Source organism: Lissotriton helveticus, chromosome 7 (assembly GCF_964261635.1).
Source record: "Lissotriton helveticus chromosome 7, aLisHel1.1, whole genome shotgun sequence".
Taxonomy (NCBI): domain Eukaryota; kingdom Metazoa; phylum Chordata; class Amphibia; order Caudata; family Salamandridae; genus Lissotriton; species Lissotriton helveticus.
Window position 1 is genome coordinate 1,765,266,625 of NC_136068.1, and position 20,164 is coordinate 1,765,286,788.

The following is a 20,164-nucleotide window of genomic DNA, read 5'->3' on the forward strand; positions in this document are numbered from 1 at the left end:
GAGGAGAGGAGTGCATCAGTCAGAAGGATGAACACAATGTCATTAGGGAGCATAGGCCACATTGAAAGTCCACAAATGGTCAAGATGAACAGGGCATACCCAAAATGAGGACAGTGGCTGCAGATGTTCCCTTGCATTTTTGTAAGCACAGAGCAAAGAGGAAACTAGGCATGTGGCATAGATGAATGCTGCTGGAGACTTCTTTGTTGTAAAGAGGTACCATCCGCATCTTCCTCCTCTGATGTGTGTGGTGTCTCCTGTGAGGGTTGTGTTGTAGGTGGAGAAGCTGAGGGAAGCGACCACACATCTGGGGCAGAAGATGTGGATCCTCTGCTGCAGAAACATTCATCTGTGCCAGCACATGAGGCAGCACAGCAGCGGGGACGGTCTGCTGGTTTTGCAACACAGCATCAACATTGTGGTGGTAGGCAGCCATGGCAGCAAAGTGAGGGTCTTGCTTCCGCTCCATGGACTCCAAGATGGTTCTCATTGCCCCCAGATGGTTGACCACCTCGCTGGTGCCTCTGCCTCATGACACCAGCGATTTCAGCCAGGGGATGCTGGAGGCCACAAAGCAGAGAGTAGGTGCCTCTGATGGTGGCAGTGTTGTCTCTGTGGGACTGAGGCACCCACAGACTTCCGCCCCAACCGCATCTGCTCTGCCACCTCCTGCTTGACTCCTGCTGCAGAACATTGGGAGGCAATCTGTGCATCCTCGAAGTCCAGCGCTCTGGTTGGGGTGGCAGGTGGTGCTTGTTGGTTGCTAGGAGTGGTATGAGGAGACACCGCAACGCTGCTGACCCTGTACGTGTACAGAGATGGTGTCTCAGTGGAGTCCAGGAGTTCTTGGGGGGGTGTCCTTGTCGATGGTTGCATGTTGCTTAAGTCCAGGACAGCGTTCTCACCAGAAGTTGATGGGTTCATCCTCTACAATGAGAGGGGAGAATGCTATTGCTGATTTCTTTTAGATGTTGACATGAGTAAAGCAGTTGGCAATCAAGGTGCAATACATTACACTTTCAGTTCCTCATTAATCAAGTCAAGTCAAATACATCTTTATTACGGCCAACATGGCCCAGAAAGTACAGATATTTGCAACATCGTATTTAAAAATGTACAGCAAATTATTTTAAAATACCATAAAATAGACTCCAGAGGTATATACAATTTAAAATTGAGATTAAAATCAGAGTAATACTTTCCTCCCAAGATCTTTACATAGCAGCATCAATTACAGAATCAAAGTGCATGGTGCAATATTCAGAAATTATTGGCGTTCAGTAGCCCCCCATGTTAGACATTTCCATTCACCTAGAACCAATTGGTAAGAGGGATGGAACAGTAGCTATTTCCTAGCTGCCAGGGCGATTGAGGATTTAATAAAGATCCTTCTTGTACTCCACATTGAAAAAAGGAACCCTGCCATAGAATAGACTATTGGAATACTAAGGTCACATTTCAGTATCCTGAAAGTTTCAACGCAGGAGCCCCTGCCTAAATTTCTACAAATCTGGGCTAACCATCTCTTTCTCGTTTTGCTGTACCCTGGACATACAAAGAAGACATGGAGCTCAGATTCCCCAGGATAATCGCAAGCTACCTCCAAAACCATACCAACTAATAAGTTTTTAATATGAGCCAACCAAGGGAGCCTAGCAGCACCTCTGATTTCTAGAACTTCAGACAGTTCCTTTCTGTAAATAATGAGTTCTGGGGTCGACCATAGGCGACGCCAGTATAGCAGGGGTCTGAGGCATAGGGCTGCCTCCAGTTCCATTAAACCCAAGTCTAAACGGAGAGGTGTTAGAGGGGTACTGCGCGCTAGATTAAAGAGATTCCGGATGTATTGGTTCTCTATCTGTATTAAGGACTTGGGCCTTCAGTGCCCCCACAATTCTGCTCCATATAGCGCACCCCCACCCCCACAGGCCTGAACCTTATAGATTTCCAGTGCTGGACTGACGGCGCTTTTGTTGGAGTTATTGTAAACCTTCAGTAATCCCCCTGTGGACTGGGCTAATTTTAGTGTTGATTTGCCTATATGTGCCCCCCAATCCATTGTCTCAGTGATTGTGATGCCTAGATATGTAAATGATGTGACTCTTTCTAGAGGTACATTATTTAATGAAGGGTTTGGACGAATGCTCTTGGGTTTATTAAAAACCATGAATTTCGTTTTCTGGAGGTTGATCTCAAGCCCCCTATCCTCACTGAACAATTTAAATTGGTCCCGCACCCTTTGAAGTCCGATAGGGGTTTTGGATACCAGAAGCGTATCGTCGGCAAACATCATCACCGAGATTTGTTTTGAACCTAATTTGGGGGCATCTAGATCTTTTTCCTTGGTCAACATTTTAATCAAATCGTTTATGTATAGGCTGAATAGTGTGAGGGCAAGATCGCAACCTTGGCGCACGCCTCGTTCAATCAGAATCGGAGCCCATAAATTGCCATCCTTGCCAAATCTTATCTGTGTGAAGTTGTTTTCGTGCAGACGTTGTATAAGTTGTACAAGATATACCGGGGCCCCCTGCTTCAATAAAACAGACCATAGTTTTGACCTGGGCACCAGGTTGAAAGCTGACCTCAGGTCAACAAATATCAGGTACAAGCTTTCCCTCTCAAGGGAAACCGTCTTCCAATAGAGTAACTGAAGTCTTAGGTCTAAAGTAGACAGCTTTTCCCTAAACCCTGCCTGGAGTGGGGAAAGAACACTCTCCTCATCCATCCAGGATTGGAGTCTCAATAATAAGACACGTGCAAAGATTTTTTGTTAGATGTCTATCAGACTGATTGGTCTGTAATTGCTTGGCAATAGTGGGGAGCCCTTTTTAAAAATGGGAATTATTTCAGCCCCTTTCCAGCTTTTAGGGACTTTCATGCCTTGCAAGATTGCATTAAAAATGACCCACAAATAAGGAGCCCAAATTTCTGGCTCACTCCTAAAGAGGTCCCCCGGGATTTTATCTAAACCAGGGGCCTTACCTGGGGGTAATCTCACTATTGCAGCCTTGACTTCCTGCAGAGTTATGTTGGGGGCCTGAATATCAGGGCAAAGATGATCAATTTGAATCTCTATGCTCTCTGTATCTTTGTATAAGGATTCAAAATGTGCCCGCCAGACCTCTTCTCCCAGGGACGGTTCAATTGCTTTACCGGGCGCCGTGGTGCCCATGTTTACAATTCCCTAGAAAGATCTCATATCCCTTTCCCCAAGTGAAGTTTTTAGTAACTCCCAGTTTTCCATTTCCCACCTGTGTTTAGCTACATGTACTGCCCTTTTGTAGGCCCTTCTATCAATTTTTATTTGGGAAGCATCTTTTGATTTAATTGAGGCCACCAGTGAGCTTTTAGCTTTCCGGCATAATGAATTATACCATGGATGTGGCACGGGTCTACTGGGTTTAGATGGTTTGCTTGGGAAAAAGAATTCTAGTGTAATTTTCTTAAGATTTTCAAAATTTTTCTCGATAGCCTCGCTTTCCATGAAATCCCTGCCAGGATTGCATAGAATGGAGGCTTCTAAGAGCACTGGTAGAAGTGTGTCATAGAGTGTGCTCATATTTTCCTGGGATATGGCAAAGTTGACCCAACGTATACGCCTTCTACAGTTAGATAATATTTTCCCCTGGTCTTTGTGGGGGTTAGTGCATTTTGCTGTAGTGGGGGTAACAGAGTGGAGATCGACTACCAATGCATCGTGGTCACTGTCGGTGCGGGGAACTATTTTGAAATCTACCATCCTGTCCCAATAAGTAGTATTTAACAGGATGTAGTCCAATATGAACCCACGATTTTTGATGTGGAATGTAAAGGCAGATGATGAGTCCGAATTAGATCTACCATTGCATGCTCTCAATGAATGATTTAAGGAGATGCAATTCATCTGGATTACCTGAGGTGTCCATTTAGTCACTGGAGGGCAACCCGATTCAGGGATTTTGAACAGGGAATCTTCCTCTGAAATGATGTCACATTCCATGCCCTCTAGGGGTTCATATTGGCAATTGAAGTGCCCGCCTAGTATGACCATATTGTTTGCTGGAGTAGAGGATAAGACTGTGTCCAGCTCCTCAAGAGTGGAAGACTCCCTTCCTCCCAGGGTGGATCTTGAATAGGCATTAATTAACATGATAGGGTTGTGCTGTGGAAACAGCAGCTGTACGCACAGTATATCTTTAGAAGAAGTTTCTATTTGGGATGCCGTACAGCCAAGATGAACACCCACTTATGTAATTAGACCACCCGACGGTCTTCCTGCACCCGCGCGAGTGGCCGAGATGTAGAAAGTAGCAAACCCTTGCATGCTGACTTCATCTCTGGCCCACGTCTCTTGTAGCATGCAGATATCATGATCTGCGATGAATACTCTCCACTCCGGATCGTGCAATTTGTTATTGATGCCTGCTACATTCCTTAACAGGATTTTTGTGGTGCCTCTATTTGGTAGACTCTTATTAGGGGTTTCAATTACCTGGGGGCAACTAATACCGAGTCCTAATTTTGGGATTGTCTGCACAACTTCAACCTCTGCACTACTCTGTACTAGAGAGCTATGGTAGTCGACTAACAGGAAAGACCCATCCCCTGTTGCAGTGCTGGGTCGGGAGCCGCTCAAGTACTCTCCGCCCTGAGCTGCCACACTAGGGGAATGGGTTTTAATTACACATACCCCAGTATCAGAATACACTATGTTGTCCTTAATCCTTTCCTCTATGGATACAGAGGGTACCAACTGTCAATCTACCCCCTCCAAAGAACTGAATCTATTGGAGGTTGGTATATTGAAAGCATGTTGATGTATCCAGTAAGGGTCATTATTCAGCGGGTAATGATTGACCTCATGGGGCCTCCACCTTGTGTGAGTGCCGTGCTGGTATCTTGAAGCAGTTGCTATAGGGGGGGTAGAAGAATCCCAGGGGAAATTATGCGATGTGGTCCTGGGGCTTCCCTATCACAGATGTTAAAGTTCTTTTGGTGACATCTGGGTTATTAAAATTGATGACTATACAATCATACATTCCTCATTAATGCATAGGACAGCTATTATGCAAGGATGTGAATTGCAAACAGCACTGTATTTCCCTTTCAGATGACAGGATCTCAGCATGGTTCTCACTACCACTGTGTGACTACTCTGAGTGAATGGGCCCTGTCATGCTAGTCAAAGAAAAATCACTGACATTCAAGCCATTTTATCAGGACCAGAGTTCGTTATCTGCAGGGTGTCACACATTGTTTTCATCAGATACATGCACTTGTATGTGTACATGTCTTCTCTAGCTGTTCCAAATTTGGTCCTGCAGACGACTTACGGCTACACAGTGATCGCACCCTTATCATATATTGACTATGACACCTACATTATGTAGGACCATATCCAAAGGACTGATATGGCATGCTGTGATAGAGTGACATGTGTCAGACAGCATCCCAGATGGTAGCAGTGCTGGGAATGGTGACATGTACCTACCGAGGGGCATATTCACATAGAAATGGCACAATACAGCGGTGCAAGCACTTTAGCTGCGCCACCCTGCATCATTCCTCAAACACAGGAAATCACCATATTCACAAGGATACTGTGCACCTAATGTGTTTTCCCTTGCGCTGGCATGGATCAAAACAGCCAAGCACCAACACGCACACCCTTGCGCCATGGTAAACAAGTGCCTGCATTGGCGGATGGCTGTTCTTTTTTTGCAGTGGAGCAGGTGTGAGGACAGGGGTGGTACATATTATGGTTAATATAGCCAATCCATGCGTTTTTACAATGATGCTGCTCAGCACTGAAGATTGTTTTACATCAACACCCTGCGCCATTTCACTGTAAATATGCTCCCTGGTCCTCTTGTGTCCATCACTTGCAATCATCCCCACACCGAATCACATTTAGTAGATGAAAGGAGTTCAGGTGGTCCTTACCATGAAAGCTGACAGCTGTGTGGTCTGAGCCTGCATGCCAGGACAGCTGCATACCATGTAGTTTATACTGCGTGAGTATGGACGTGACTCTTGAAATGTCCCTTTGTGTAGGTACTACCCATGGCCTACATATCCACCACCCCTCAGGTGTGTTGTTTCTCCTGACGGATATCAATTCTATGATAGGGATTTGGAGGCTAGGTTAATGTGTATGGGTCCAGGTTAGACCCTCAAAGAATACCAATTCTATGCTAGGGACTTGGAGGCTAGGTTAATGTGCATTGGCCCAGGTGAGACACAGGGGCATCTTTCATAGACGTGTGCAGTGCAAGAAACCATCTTACTGCACAAAGCTGTGTGAATAGGAAAGTGCAGGGTTTTGCTGTGTTTACAACAATACAACACATCGCTGTGCTTTCCTTTATGCTGGTGCAAATTCAGCTGGCTAGCACCAATGCAGGTACCTTTTGAATCTTAGTGCAAGGTTGTCTGCTTTGGTGGACGTCTCCTGATTGTGCGCCGGCTTGCAGAAAGGACAGGAATGCACTGTATCTTGTAGAAACAGCGCATTCCTGCCCTTTTCTTTTGACATAGGACAGCACAGCTAGAAAGCTTGCGATGCTGTTCTACTCCAACATATTATCATAATGCCCATGAGGCTTCTATTGATGTCATGTCTAACCATAGATGAGCCAGGTGCCTACCCTTTAGCCTGCAGACAGTGCCACAGAGCGCTTGGACATAGCTGTCTGAATTGCACAACATTGCATAGTTACCCACATTGGCCCCTTGTTGGAACTTACCCTGTTGCTGATGTAGTTTGTCATAGGCAGCACTATCCTGTCCCTAAACTCTGGACACCGATTCCTCAGAGATGACTGCGGACACCTGCTCCTCCAAGGGTTCCAGCTCCTCCTGGGACGCTGTACTATCACCTCCGGTCTGTAATGCTGCCTTGAGATTGGCTGCCAGTTTCTCCTTAGTTTTCCACTTACAATCATGCCAGCGATTGTACAGTCCATCACTGTCCTCTTGACGTCAGCAACGCTGTTCACCTTGTCCACTATGGACTGTCATTTGGTCTTTTTCCTCCCCATGACACAGCAGACAAAGAGCTGTTGTTGGTGTTCCATCACCACCGTGATTCTCCACCTGTCTGAACTTGCACTGCCTCTTCCTATTCCCCTTACTTGTTATCCAGGCTGGTAGTGGTCAGTAGTAGCTAGTGTCATTGAAGAGTAGCGGGGCGGGGGAAAGGGGTTGGGGGGATGACAGACAACAAATAAAATGCAAAAATAAATTATAAAAACGAACTTACCTGCAGCCAGCCACATCTCGCTCTTCTGCTCCAGTCCCTTGCATCCACAGGCTCCCAAACTCGCTGCGGCAAATCATGACGTTGCTCTCATGCATGAGAGAATCATCGGGATTGGCTTGAGCGCACTGAATTTACGCTCCCAGTAAGACTGGGTGCAAAAAGAACAGTTGATGGACAGAATGCAGTACAATGTCAGACATTCACCCCAGTACAGAGATCTGGGTCTAAATCCAATGTTTTTTGCTCACCAGGCCATTCCAGTTTGGACCCAGCTGTAACACATGTTTGCTGTAACAATTTTCGCCCTAAGTGGGATGGGTATGCCCAGACGGGGGTCCCTTACTCACTGTGCCACTGGATTCAAGCTAGCCTGGCTGAAGAAGCGTGACATACCCTGAAACCGGTCCCAGGATGCTTGTTTCCAGTCCAGGGAAGACCTGGCCTGGCAGTTAGGTCTGAATTGAATTGAATTGAATTGAAATTAAATTTGTAGAGCGCAACTAAACCCATAGGCATCAAGGCGCTTAAAGGTGGTACAACTGTAGGATCAGAGGAGGACTGGGAGCGGGTTACAGGTAGGCTTCTTGAAAGAGCCAGGTCTTGAGTGCTTTACAAAAAAGGGCATGGGAAGCAAGACCCTTAAGGTCCTCAGGGAGAGTGTTCCAAAGTCTGGGGGCGAGAAATCGGAAAGCCCTTCCGCCCCATCTGACCTTGGATACTCGGGGGACAACAAGCAGATTTTTGTTGGAGGAGCGAAGAGCCCTACCGGGAACATAGTGGGACACAAGTGAACGGATGTCTTCGGGCCCAGTCCCGTTCACGGCACAGTGCGTAAGGCAGAGGGCCTTAAAATTTATCCTAGCCTGCATGGGGAGCCAGTGCAGGTTCTTCCTGATGGCCGAACCTGAAGAGTACTTCGGGGCATCCATGACAAACTGGGCCGCTGCATTTTGCACAATCTGAAGGCGTTGGAACAAGCCGTTGTTAATGCCTAGATATAGTGCATTGCAGTAGTCCAGCCTGGAGGCTATAAGAGCCACCGCGTGCTTCTAGGGAGAGATAGTGGGTGATTTTTCTTAAAATCCTACGGGCACCACAGCAGGTGGAAACTGTCCTGCTGACCTGTTTCTCAAGGGAAAGAGTGGTGTCCAGGATAACACCCAAGTTCCGGGCAGAGGAGGATGGCGTGGGGCAAACGCCAAGGGCAGAGGGCCACCAGTCCATCGACCAGGTCTCATGTTTGCCTCCAAAGATGAGGACCTCGGTTTTCTCCCCATTCAACTTAAGGAAGTTCTTGACCATCCAACCAGCGACCGCCTCCATACAGTTTTTAAAGTTCAGAGCTGTAATATTCACAGATTGTGTTATGGAGACCATGATCTGTGTGTCGTCGGCGTAGGAAAGAACTTCTAGGCCAAAGGACCTTACAAGCCTGGCGAGTGGGGCCACGTAAATGTTAAAAAGCATGGGGCTCAGGGAGGGGCCCTGGGGGACCCCACACTTCACAGGCTTGATTGGCGAGATGAAGTCCGCCAGATTTACTCTTTGCTTCCGTTGGTCAAGGAAGGATGTAAGAAGGCTGAGTGCGGGACCGTCAACTCCCAGAATACTGAGGCGGCAAGCTAGAATAGATGGAGAGAGGGTGTCAAAAGCCGCCGTTGGATCTAACAGCACCAGTAGAGTTGTTTGGCCACTGTCGACCTTGGCTCGAATGCTGTCGACAACCACAGTAAGTGCCGACTCGGTGCTGTGTGCCCTCCGAAAGCTGTGCTGAGAGGGGTCCAGAGAGCTGGAACTGTCGAGGAAGGCACTCAAGTGATGGTTAAGGTGTGCCTCCAGGAGCTTAGCGGGGGCAGGGAGAAGGGAAATGGGACGGAGGTTTTTTAGGGTCCCGGGGTCCAGTCTAGGCTTTTTGAGAAGGGGCTTGACAATTGCCATTTTCCACGTCAGGGGATAAACCCCTTCTGAGATAGCCAGATTCATTACCTCTACGAGGGGGGGCAGAATTACCTGCCTGCATTCTTTCAGGATTTTCAAGGGGCAGGGATCAAGCGGGGATCCGGACTTAAGCTTGTCCAAAAGCAGGCTAAGGTGGTCGGGAGTGAGGGGGGGAAAATGGGTGTGCCGACTGAGGGGTTCGATCACCTGATTCTCCAGAGTCACGACGAGTGGAGCAGGGATCGCTGGGTTGAGATTGAGGGTTTTCAAGTCTGTGTAAATATCCATGATTTTAGTATGGAAAAAGGTGGAAATCTGATCACACAGATCTTGGGAGGCTACTATGGGGTCGGGTGACTGAAGGAGGGATAAGGTGTTGACTATTTTGAACAGGTCTCTGGGGGAGGTAAGTGAAGCAGTTAGTTTGGAAAAATGCGCCTTGTTTTCAGCCAGCACTGCCGCTTTATGGCCCTTAAGGAGGGTTTTATGTTTGTCCTTCTCTATGGGGTCCAAGTGTGATCTCCATAGTCTTTCTTGCCTCCTATATCCCTGTCTAAGGGTCCTAAGAGAATCTGAGAACCAGGGGGCCGAAGGTCGCTTCTTGGCTGAATAGTGTTGCAGAGCCGGAGCGAGGGATTCATCAGCCTCCGCCAGGGTGTTAGAGAGCTCGAGAGCCGCAGCCTCGGCATCCTTTATTGGCAAGTTCGTAAGTTTGGACAGAAAGGGAGTAAGTGTACCATTGTTTATCTTCCTGAAATTCCTCCTCAAATCCCACTTGATGTGATCCAGCTGGGGTCCAGTGGGAAGGGGGGGTATGAATTCAAGGGGAACGGCCAGGTGGTCAGACCAAGACAGAGGGAGGGGGAAAGCAGTCTGGAGCCGGGGGTCATTGGTGAATACCCCATCCAGGGTGTGCCCAGCTGAGTGGGTCGGATTACCCACTTACTGTAGCAGACCACAAGAGGCTAGGGAATCCAACAGATGGACGGTGTCGGAAGAGTTGGAATTTTCCAAATGGAAATTAAAGTCCCCGAGGATAGTTAGATTGGGGGTATCGATGTAGGGTTCCAGGATCTTGAGAAGTCCATGACAAAAAGCGGACCTGGGGCCGGGGGGTCTGTAGATCAGGATCCCTGAAAAGGAGACCGTAGAGGAAGGGTTTAAGGTGAAATGCATAGCCTGGAGGGGATCGAGCGGGGAGGACAAGTAAGAGGTTCGGCATTTTATCGAGCTGTGATACAGTATCCCCAACCCCCCTCCCAAGCGACCTATTCTGTCCATTCTGGCCAGTGCATAGCCTTCAGGGTTAGCGTTTATTAGGTCCGGCTCAGAAGAATCCGTAGCCCAGGTTTCGGTGATAAAGACCCAAGAGGGTTGTTTCTCAGAGATGAATTCCTTAAAGGTGATATTATTTTTGACTAACGAGCGGGTGTTAATGAGGAAACCGGTGTGGGTAGACGTGAGTGGAGGACCTGGCCTTATGGAGGAAGGCCGTTTTTTGCCGGTATCTGAGATATTTTGATGATTAACTATCTCGTTACAACTGCAATCTGGAGCATTTATAAGCGTTTCCGGGGTAGAGGAATGATGGCAAGGTAGGCAAGGGGGTTTGAAGGCTCATAGGGCACTAAGGGTATATAAGGGTTCACCTGCGGCAGGAGGGAGTGGGGGGCAGCGTACCTGGCCCCTGGCGCCTCCTTGTCGCTGACGGGCGCAGACGGGCGCAGACGGGCTGGACTCTGGCGTGACTCCGGCACTGATACGGCGCGTCCGCTGACCGCGTCCGCTGCGCGGAGGCATGGCCGTCTCCTTAAATACTGTCCCTCTAGTGCAGAGTGTGATGCCTCCCAAGCCAAAATGGCCGCTGCCAGAAGCCCGGGACCGAGGGGCTCAGCACCTGACTCGGCTGAGTACCACTCAGAATGCGGGGAGAGCGAGTGAGTAGGTGGGTTTAAAAACTGCTAAAATAAAGCAGAGTGCGGGAGGGAATTGTAAAGGTGAATTAAAAGAGAAGGGGAATAACCGCAATAAAATCCGCGAGAGAGACCCAGCGTTAGCACATGTAAATCTGGCTACACACAGTAAAAACACACCAGCAACCTCCCGGCTTCCGCCTCAGGAGGAGAACAAACAGCGAATCTCGCGCCTGCCCCTGGGGAGCTCCTTAAATACTGTCCCTCTAGTGCAGAGTGTGATGCCTTTTTAAACTTTTAAAGACTCACCTGTTCCCTGCCTAAAGAGGCGTTTCTGTCAGGGCCGCTCTTTCTGGATAAGCGCTGGGATGCCCAAGGGTAACCATGCGCGATACAAAACTCACTAATAATAATAATAATAATAATGCCTCCCAAGCCAAAATGGCCGCTGCCGGAAGCCCGGGACCGAGGGGCTCAGCACCTGACTCGGCTGAGTACCACTCGGAATGCGGGGAGAGCGAGTGAGTAGGTGGGTTTAAAAACTGCTAAAATAAAGCAGAGTGCGGGAGGGAATTGTAAAGGTGAATTAAAAGAGAAGGGGAATCACCGCGATAAAATCCGCGAGAGAGCCCCAGCGTTAGCACATGTAAACCTGGCTACACACAGTAAAAACACACCAGCAACCTCACGGCTTCCGCCTCAGGAGGAGAACAAACAGCGAAAGTCTGGACTAAGCATGGGCGGATTTTGCGGATTGGCAATCCGCGAACTTGCGTATTTACGGATTCGCAATCCGCGAAGATCCGCGAACTCTAGCGGACTTGCGGATTTTTCCGTTTTTTGTGTTGGCGCGTGTTCGCGCCGATTTTGGGACAAGTTCGCAATTGCGAACTTACTTTTCGGCTTGCAACGGCCGCGACTATGTTGTTTCTACGTCTGGTTTATCATCACAGGTTCACAGCACCCTCTGTTTCACCACTGCCACCCTCTGGGACACCCATGCCACCCTCTAGTACATCCTCACAGGCACCTATTAGGTTTATTTATTACTGTAGATTATGGTGGTTGAAAAAAGCTAGCACACCTGCCCTTCTTCAACTGCCATCAATTAATTTGTGTTTCATTAATGTGTCAGTAATTTTGAAAGTTCCAGTCTGGCTGGCACCTGCTTCCTTCCTTATCTGTAATTTGCTTTTTGTTGCAGTGAAATTTTTTTTTTACAGGACCTTTATGGTGCTATTCTATGAGCCTGCTGTTTGGGTCATAGCAGGGTCATAGAATTGTTGCAAACTCTGGAGGGGCCCATCAGGAAGCACTACCTTGAATGTTACTAATGTTAAGTTTGAACTTTTGCACCTGCTCATTGCTTTCATTTTAGCTAAAATCGTTTTTTTTGCAATTTCGCGCGTTATTTGGGGCGCGAATCCGTGCGAGATCGATTTCGGAAGCCGCGAATACGTGCGAATACAAAATTGTTTTTGTTGCGACGTGTATGTTCGCGTGATCTTGCGCGTGTTCGCGAGGCGCTTCTAGCTATTCGTTTGCCAAGTTACCCTATCGGTCGTACACGGGCGCGGCCATCTTGTTGGCGTGACGTAATTCCGTTTCCGCCCGCTATGTGTAATCTCGCAAAGTGTGCTGCTCGCGAGTACAAGTTCGCGCGTACTCGCAAGGAAAATCTCGCGCGAACTTACCCACGCGGTCGTGAACGGGCGCGGCCATCTTGTTTCTCATTCATTGCTATGGTTCTGGGCATGCTTTCTCTATCCTCTCTCAATCTCTGCCATCCTTTGCTTGTTTGAAGTTTTTTTGATCTAATTTTACTTATTATCTAACCCTCTATTTTTCTAGCTCTATATTTTTGTGTTTTCTGCAGCTTTTAGTTACTTTTAAACTACTTTTTTAAACTCTTTTATTTTCTTCTTCACTATTCTATTTCTTCTTTATCATTTAAGTTTATTTCTGCCCAGACCATGGTAAAGGGAGCCGGGAAGCACCCTGAGAAGGGGAAGGGTCCCGCACCCCGTGCCCGGCTCCCGTGCGGGCGTTTAAGGGGGGAGCAAGTGGTCCCGAGGGAGATCTTTAGCGCGGAGGAAGTGGCGGCACTGATCTTCCATGTCCAGCGCCGCCTCCCCAAGACGATCCTGGGAGGCGGCAAGATCGCGACCGGCTATGGCATCCGGGAGCGCCGCCAGCGGTGGGAGAAGGTGTGCCGGGCCATGTACAAGATCTCTGGGGTCCGGCGCACATATAACCAGGCCACCCACCGCTGGACCGATGTCATGGACCGGGAGCGGGACTTGCTGGACGCGCTCGGCGTAGAGGTCCCCGGGCTTGGTGAGTAGTAGTAGTAGTACATTTACTACTCTGTTTTATCCTGCTCTGTTATTTGCAAATCTTTGTTCTTTACCAAGAGCAATAATGCTGCCGATTACATTGAGGTAAATTATATTTCAAAATCTTCTATGCATTTCATTTTCAGGTGCACTGCTCTCCTTCTCAGTAGCCTTGCTTGCTACTATGCTTCTTTGTTTTGTATGTTGTGTTCAGAAGCATTTCATTGGCCTGAGAAATTATGTATCAGTGTACTGTAAAGAAAAGAACTGCGTAATGCTAGACAGTAAGGGTCATATTTTCAATTACCGGCGCATCCCTGCAAAGTAGCAGGGATGCGGCAGTAATTGTGTGCCATGCCACCACCACCCATTGGCCCAAAACGTCACAGAAGCCTTACGCATCTGTGCCGTAAAGGCAGCGCATTGCTGGAGTTGCGTGCCAACGATGGCGCAGCTCCAGCAATGCTCTGGGGTACCCTATCTCCCCAATGCTGCATCAAGCCGTACGTCGGCTTCAAGCGCGCAGGGTTTGAGTCATGCATCATTGTCATAAAAATGACTGATTGACATCTTGTAGATTTCCCTCAGCCACTTTTAGGATTCGTTCCTGCGCAGGTACGCCCTCCCTTGCGCCGGAACGCCCCCTGATGGCGCAGGGCTTTACAACGTGATGCATCGCCCATATGCCCATATGTGTTTTTTTTTTTAATATATACGCCGCACCAACACCATGGCGAGTCTTTTGTTCTGCCGCTGCGTCAGAAAAGGCACGCAACAATGGAGGAAAATCAGCCGCAACTTCCGCAAGGGACTTATAAATCAGCCCCAACAGACTGAAGTCCAGTGTCCTTCCTTTAGACAGTCACATGGCTATCAGAAGAAATAGTGGCGGTGGTGGCGGGTGGATTGATAGTTTGAGTATTCACTGATCTGCAAGCAGGATGGACTTTGTCTGTCACGTGTTGTGCACTACTGCCTGCAGTGCCAGGCCTAGGCAAACCTCTTTAGTAGTCTGTTTATTGAGTTACATAGGAACTTTCTAAGTCAACGTTCCGCAAATCAGGCAATACGAATAACGTAGTATACCACATGAGATAGATCCCGTGGAATAGTTGTCTATCTATTTGCTATTTTTCCAAAATATGTTGTTATTGTTCTTTTGAAATGTTTGATTTGGTTGAAAAATCTCATCCATGTTTTATGGTTTTTCTTTCTTTCATGTTGTACATCAGCTCCCCCCAAGGGCAAGAGGACACAGGAGGAGGGTGCTGAGGATGCAGGCCAGGATCGGGCAGGCGAGGGCTCCTTTGCTGGCCCCAGTAAGTTTACATTTTACTAAACAGTACCTATTTTTTCCTAGCGTTCCTCATTCGATTTTTTCTAAATCGTCTTTGATCTTCTTGTAGACTGGATATAAATTCTTATCCTGCCTCGAATATGACTCCCTGTGGTATTACTAGACTATTCTTATTAGTCTGTCTGTGTAGCTAACTAAGATTGGACATTTGGCAATTCCATTGGACTCCCATTATATTCAGCAATACCTCTATGCACTGTCTCCTTACTGACTAGATAGTGTGGCAGAGTCATTCAGCTCCCGAAGTCACCGATTATAGATCCCCAATGATCTCTAGATTATCGTACGCAGGACAAGAGAGTAGTACGGAGTCACAGCACAGTCAAGAAGTGTCAGAGGCACTCATGCTTGCAAAAATTCCAAAACCTTTAGCTCATCCACTCTAGTCTAGAGGAACAAAAACCACAGAGTCTATTTAAGTGTAAAAGCTTTATTAAAAGTAAACACATTTATTGAAATCTACTTTGTCATAAAACTATTTAACTGTAAACGGAAAAGTGGTTAGTGCTGACGATTAATTGGACACATTTCTTGTGGTCGAGCCGAACTCTCACCTACTTTGAACTTGATCCTGGTCGTGTTCTTAGGACTCAGGAGTCAAGCTTCTGTCTGTTAGGAGAAAAAGTGGTGCGTGTTAAAAATCAAAAGCAAGCATTCATCAGTTGTGCATAAAAGTGCAGCAAGACAACAGCCTTCCCTGGAAAATGGGACATTTTTACTATGGAGTAGACAGTCACAAATTATTACATTGTATTCTGTTTTTTTAACATTTCTCCTAGACCAAATATTATATAGTAGTGAGTGGTGTATTCTAACTTTCTTAAATGTACTTTGTAGGTGTAACATCTGGTGACGGGGCCAGCGCGGAGGTGGCTGATGTGTTGGACTTGGACTCGGAGGCCTCTGGGGAGGATGCGGCGGTAGAAGAGCTGGTGGCCGTTCCTGTGGGGGATCAAACGGTGGTGGCGGAAACAGGTAAGCTATATATTCCTTACTTATTGAGATTGAAGACTGCATAGTGTGCTTTCTGCACGGGTGTATTACAATTACAAATCAACCAGGTAGTAGCCTCCTCGAAATGTACTTCGACTTAGCTGTGAAGTTTTTGGTGAGAAGAATCCCAATAAGTTCTTAGACGAACGTGATGGATGGGATGAACGAAAAGCGAAGAAGGGTGTAAGTAAGTGGGACGCGAACTTGTATGATGGCTGGCAAAGAAGAACGATATGTGTTTGCTTGGACCCAGAGGTGGCTGGGAAGGAAAGAATATGGTATGGTGCATGGCTGGGTCAATGATGAAGCAAGGATGGGTGGAAGGACAGCAGCCTGGGTGGGTGAAACAGAAACTGTATGTGTGCGTATACTTTGAATGAATGGATGCCTGGAGCATGGTATTCTCTGACTCTTACATAGCAAATGTGTATCTAGAGAGAGTAGATGGTCGCCAGGTGAAGTAAGTGTTACCTTGAAGAGCATGTACCACCGCACCCGCACGTCCGTCCCAGTGCAGGGAAGGCAAGGAAAAGAAATTGTAAATGTGTCCAATACTACCATGAATAGTAGCAGTACTTTGTATTGCGTTTGCATTCACAGCATATATCTGGTTATTACGGTGGACACTCCGTACCTCTCTTAATAACTTTAGTTTACTTGTAGTACGTCATTCATGTGTGGGTGTATCACTGTGTTCACTCAATATTAAGCAAAGCACCTAAAGTCATCTCATCTGTCATTAAATACGTCCCATGTGAAGTGATAGATAATCAAATTAGTTAGCTTCTTCAGTTTCCTTTTCTAGTACTCATTTGCACTGTAGGGTGAAAGGTAAATTAATTAAGCAGTAGCCCTTGTAACAGAGTATTCTCAGTGCCACCCGTAATAGAAAAGTAATAGCTTCACCACCTGCATGTACTGGACCGGTACAGTAACGCAAGTCTGTCTCCATCATCATGGTGTGCAACTTTTTTTCTCGGGTGCAACTTCACTGTGCTGTGTCCATGTCATTCTGCCGGCTTGCATAAGATAACGTACCCATTTCCCTAAACAAGAGAGAAGAAGAAGAATAAGACTGGTGTACTGTCATAGTCGACTGTAATGGAAGTCCATAGTGGTCGTAGAATTAGTTCATTAAACTACCACTACTGTTAGAGCAAGGATGCAGAAGTGGGAGGGTTACATAGATACTGTCCTCAATAGTTATGTACTGTGCTTTCAATTTGCTACTTGTACTCTGTGACCCAACTTTCGGCTCAATCACTTTGTGTTATTAATAAGGAGCATTGGTTACAGACTATGTCTTTCTTTCTTCATATAGTTGCTCCTTCCAAATCAACAACAAGGAGGGAGCAGGCTAGATTGGCCCGGCAACGGAGGCTGGAGGCCACAGTCGCCGAGTATCGGCGGCTGGTGGCCCTGGAGGAGGAGGAGGACACGCAGTCGAGCGGGGCAACATCTTCGACTGTGACCACTGCATCCTCCTCCGTGACTAAACCAGCGGGACCGAGCCGGGCTAAGAAAGCCGACCGCCACCGCCAAGCACCCGAAACACCAGCTGCCCCCCACAGGAGCTGCAAGGAACGCCAACACCGCCTACGAGTCCGCATGTCCAACCTGGAGCAGGAGGTCCTGAGGTATAAGACCTTGGTTAAGGGCCTCCGCTCCGAGCTTGCCACCCTCCGCAAGGAGTATGATGCCCATGCCGCATCATGCACCAGCACCAGCACCCTCCAGTAGTGGAGTGTCCCTTGCTCTTTTTTTATAGACTTTTGGGGGGTGGGATTTGGGAGTTGGGATCGTTTTGGGACGTTTCAGAGACAATCGTTGGGGTTAGGGTGGGTGAGGGAGATTATTTTGTTAGGGATAAATAAATATATTTTTCAACTACTTTATCTGACCATACCTGTTTTTTACTGCTTTTCAGTCTGGTGGGTGGGGGGCGGGGGTGTAACAGTAACTTTGTTTTCCTGAACAGTCGTAGGACTTTAGTAGTACAACCGTCAAACTCTTGTCTACTCCGAAATAATACTCCATTATACTACCTCCCACCAAACGCTTATCTTACCTGTAATTTGTGTTAGAAATTAGGGCTAGGCCCAGGGCTGGCTCCAGGTGAAATGGGGATTAACGTTGTCATTCCTGGGCGGGTGACATTTCCTCATTGCGGTGTTACTAGTGGTGTGACACAGTGGCAGTTGCATGCCTATGGAAAAAAAGAAAACGAAACCTTGTTTGTACTCCTTACTGTAGCATTACAACGGTTACGGTACGATCGAGAAAATAGCAGGTGACAGTACACTAGAACAGTGCCATAATGTAGCCTAACAAATGGTAAAGTATTGCAAGTATAACTAGTACTTGCGTTGAATTTATTTGACATTGGCTACTACTACTAGAAGATATAGTACTGAAGCTGAGTAAGTCTAGAAGATATCCTCGTATTCCTTCACCAGCCTGTTGCTGCTATCACCTTATCCTCCCCAGCAAGTGTGTGGAATTATTGATGTCATTTTAGTCAGACATCAAGCAAAACAACACAGCCCGGGGGAAGAGGGTTAGGGTTTGTAAAATGGATGGGAATGGGGGTTTCTTTTTGGGTAGGTTTTGTTGAGAGAAGAAAAAAAAAGCAGAGCATGGACAAACAATAATTGAAGATACAGAGTTTACAGACAATCTTTGGTTACAAAGTAAAGGTAAGCACATGCAGTCACACTCATAGAATAAAAGACAACAATGGATACTGTATCTGTATTGCGTATGTTGTTGGAGTTGTCCTGTTGAAATTGGTAAGTAAGTTGCATGCAGCAAACAATTCCTCTTATTGGCGGCACTCCTCCATTCCAGCTGACGCTTCGTCCATCAATGTGGTGGTGACCACTGACAGAAGAGACACCCTGTCCACTGCCTGCCTGGCGGATGTTGACTGAAACCCGGCCTGTAATTATTGAACGGAAAACAGGAAGTGCTATTACAATACCACTGATAAATAAATAAAAGGTATGTACGCTGTGTGGTTCAAAAAGTCACACTTTGATTTCCCTAATAGACAGTACAATATTTTTGAAATTGCGTGCTCTGTCTGAGTCACCTTTTTAAGGATCAATAAGTATGGCCAAAATATTATAGCGGATCTTTCCCCTCAAGGTGGGTGTACTACTGTGTTTTAGAACAAAATTTGACCTTCCCAGCAATGCTCCCACCAAGACCCTTACTAAAGCCAGTCGCAAAAATGTAGAAGAACCCAATCATATCTCCAAAAACGATGCCTAGCAGAAAAATGGTTACAAAACGTACTTTGAAAGTAACAGTAGACCCAAATACAGACCGTGGATTGTATTCAAACCACTTGCCTGCAAGCAAAAGTATCCATAGCCAGCATCGCTCCAACAGTGCTCTACAACAACAGAACCGCGTTGCAATAGAACCCCCCTAAACACATGCAATCCTGCTGCTAGGGCTAACCCTAACGAACCCTAACTTACAAAAAGTGCCAAAACTGGTGTTTCCTTATGGATTTTGTCCAACTAACTTCTAGCCGGTATTAGACCTTCCCAGGAATGCCCCAGGCAAGACCCGCCAACCCACCCGCAAAAAAACACCCGACACAACACCACCAAACAGCAAAAAAGCTAAATCTCATACTTACAATGTCTCTCGGCCTTCGGTCCAAACGCGGCGCTGTGCAGCTAGGTCGTCATCATCATCATCAATCATCATAACTCCTGTTTTCCACCACGGATTTCCTGAAAAGCAAATGCAATCAAGATTAGACTGTCGCAGCAGTGCTTCGACAGAGACCCCGGCCGCAACCCACCCACGAACAGCAGGAAGCCCCCCAAAACGCTACATTGAGCAAGATGTCTGAAGAAATGGCAAAAAAAAGGCTGTTCCTTATGGATTTTGTCCAAAACACTTGTATCCGGTATTAGACCTTCCCAGGAATGCCCCAGGCAAGACCCGCCGGCGCCAACCCACCCGCAAAAAAACACCCGACAACACCCCCAAACAGCGAAAAAGCTAAATCTCATACTTACAATATCTCTCGGCCTTCGGTCCAAAGTAACGCGCTGTGCAGCTAGGTCGTCATCATCATCAATCATCATAACTCCTGTTTTCCACCACGGATTTCCTGAAAAGCAAATGCAATCAAGATTAGACTGTCGCAGCAGTGCTTCGACAGAGACCCCGGCCGCAACCCACCCACGAACAGCAGGAAGCCCCCCAAAAGGCTACATTGAGCAAGATGTCTGAAGAAATGGCAAAAAAAAGGCTGTTCCTTATGGATTTTGTCCAAAACACTTGTATCCGGTATTAGACCTTCCCAGGAATGCCCCAGGCAAGACCCGCCGGCGCCAACCCACCCGCAAAAAAACACCCGACA

General features: G+C 47.2%; 1 protein-coding gene across 1 annotated transcript in view; it reads right to left on the reverse strand.

The window, feature by feature from the left end:
* Nucleotides 1-269: 269 nt before the first annotated feature.
* Nucleotides 270-20,164, reverse strand: part of LOC144767694 (uncharacterized) — a 35,548-nt gene continuing 15,653 nt past the window's right edge. Inside the window, exon 3 of the mRNA XM_078651089.1 lies at nucleotides 270-927. Coding sequence (XP_078507215.1) covers nucleotides 547-924 — 378 coding nt within the window. The 5' untranslated portion in view covers nucleotides 925-927 and the 3' untranslated portion in view covers nucleotides 270-546. The remainder of the gene's footprint in view (nucleotides 928-20,164) is intronic.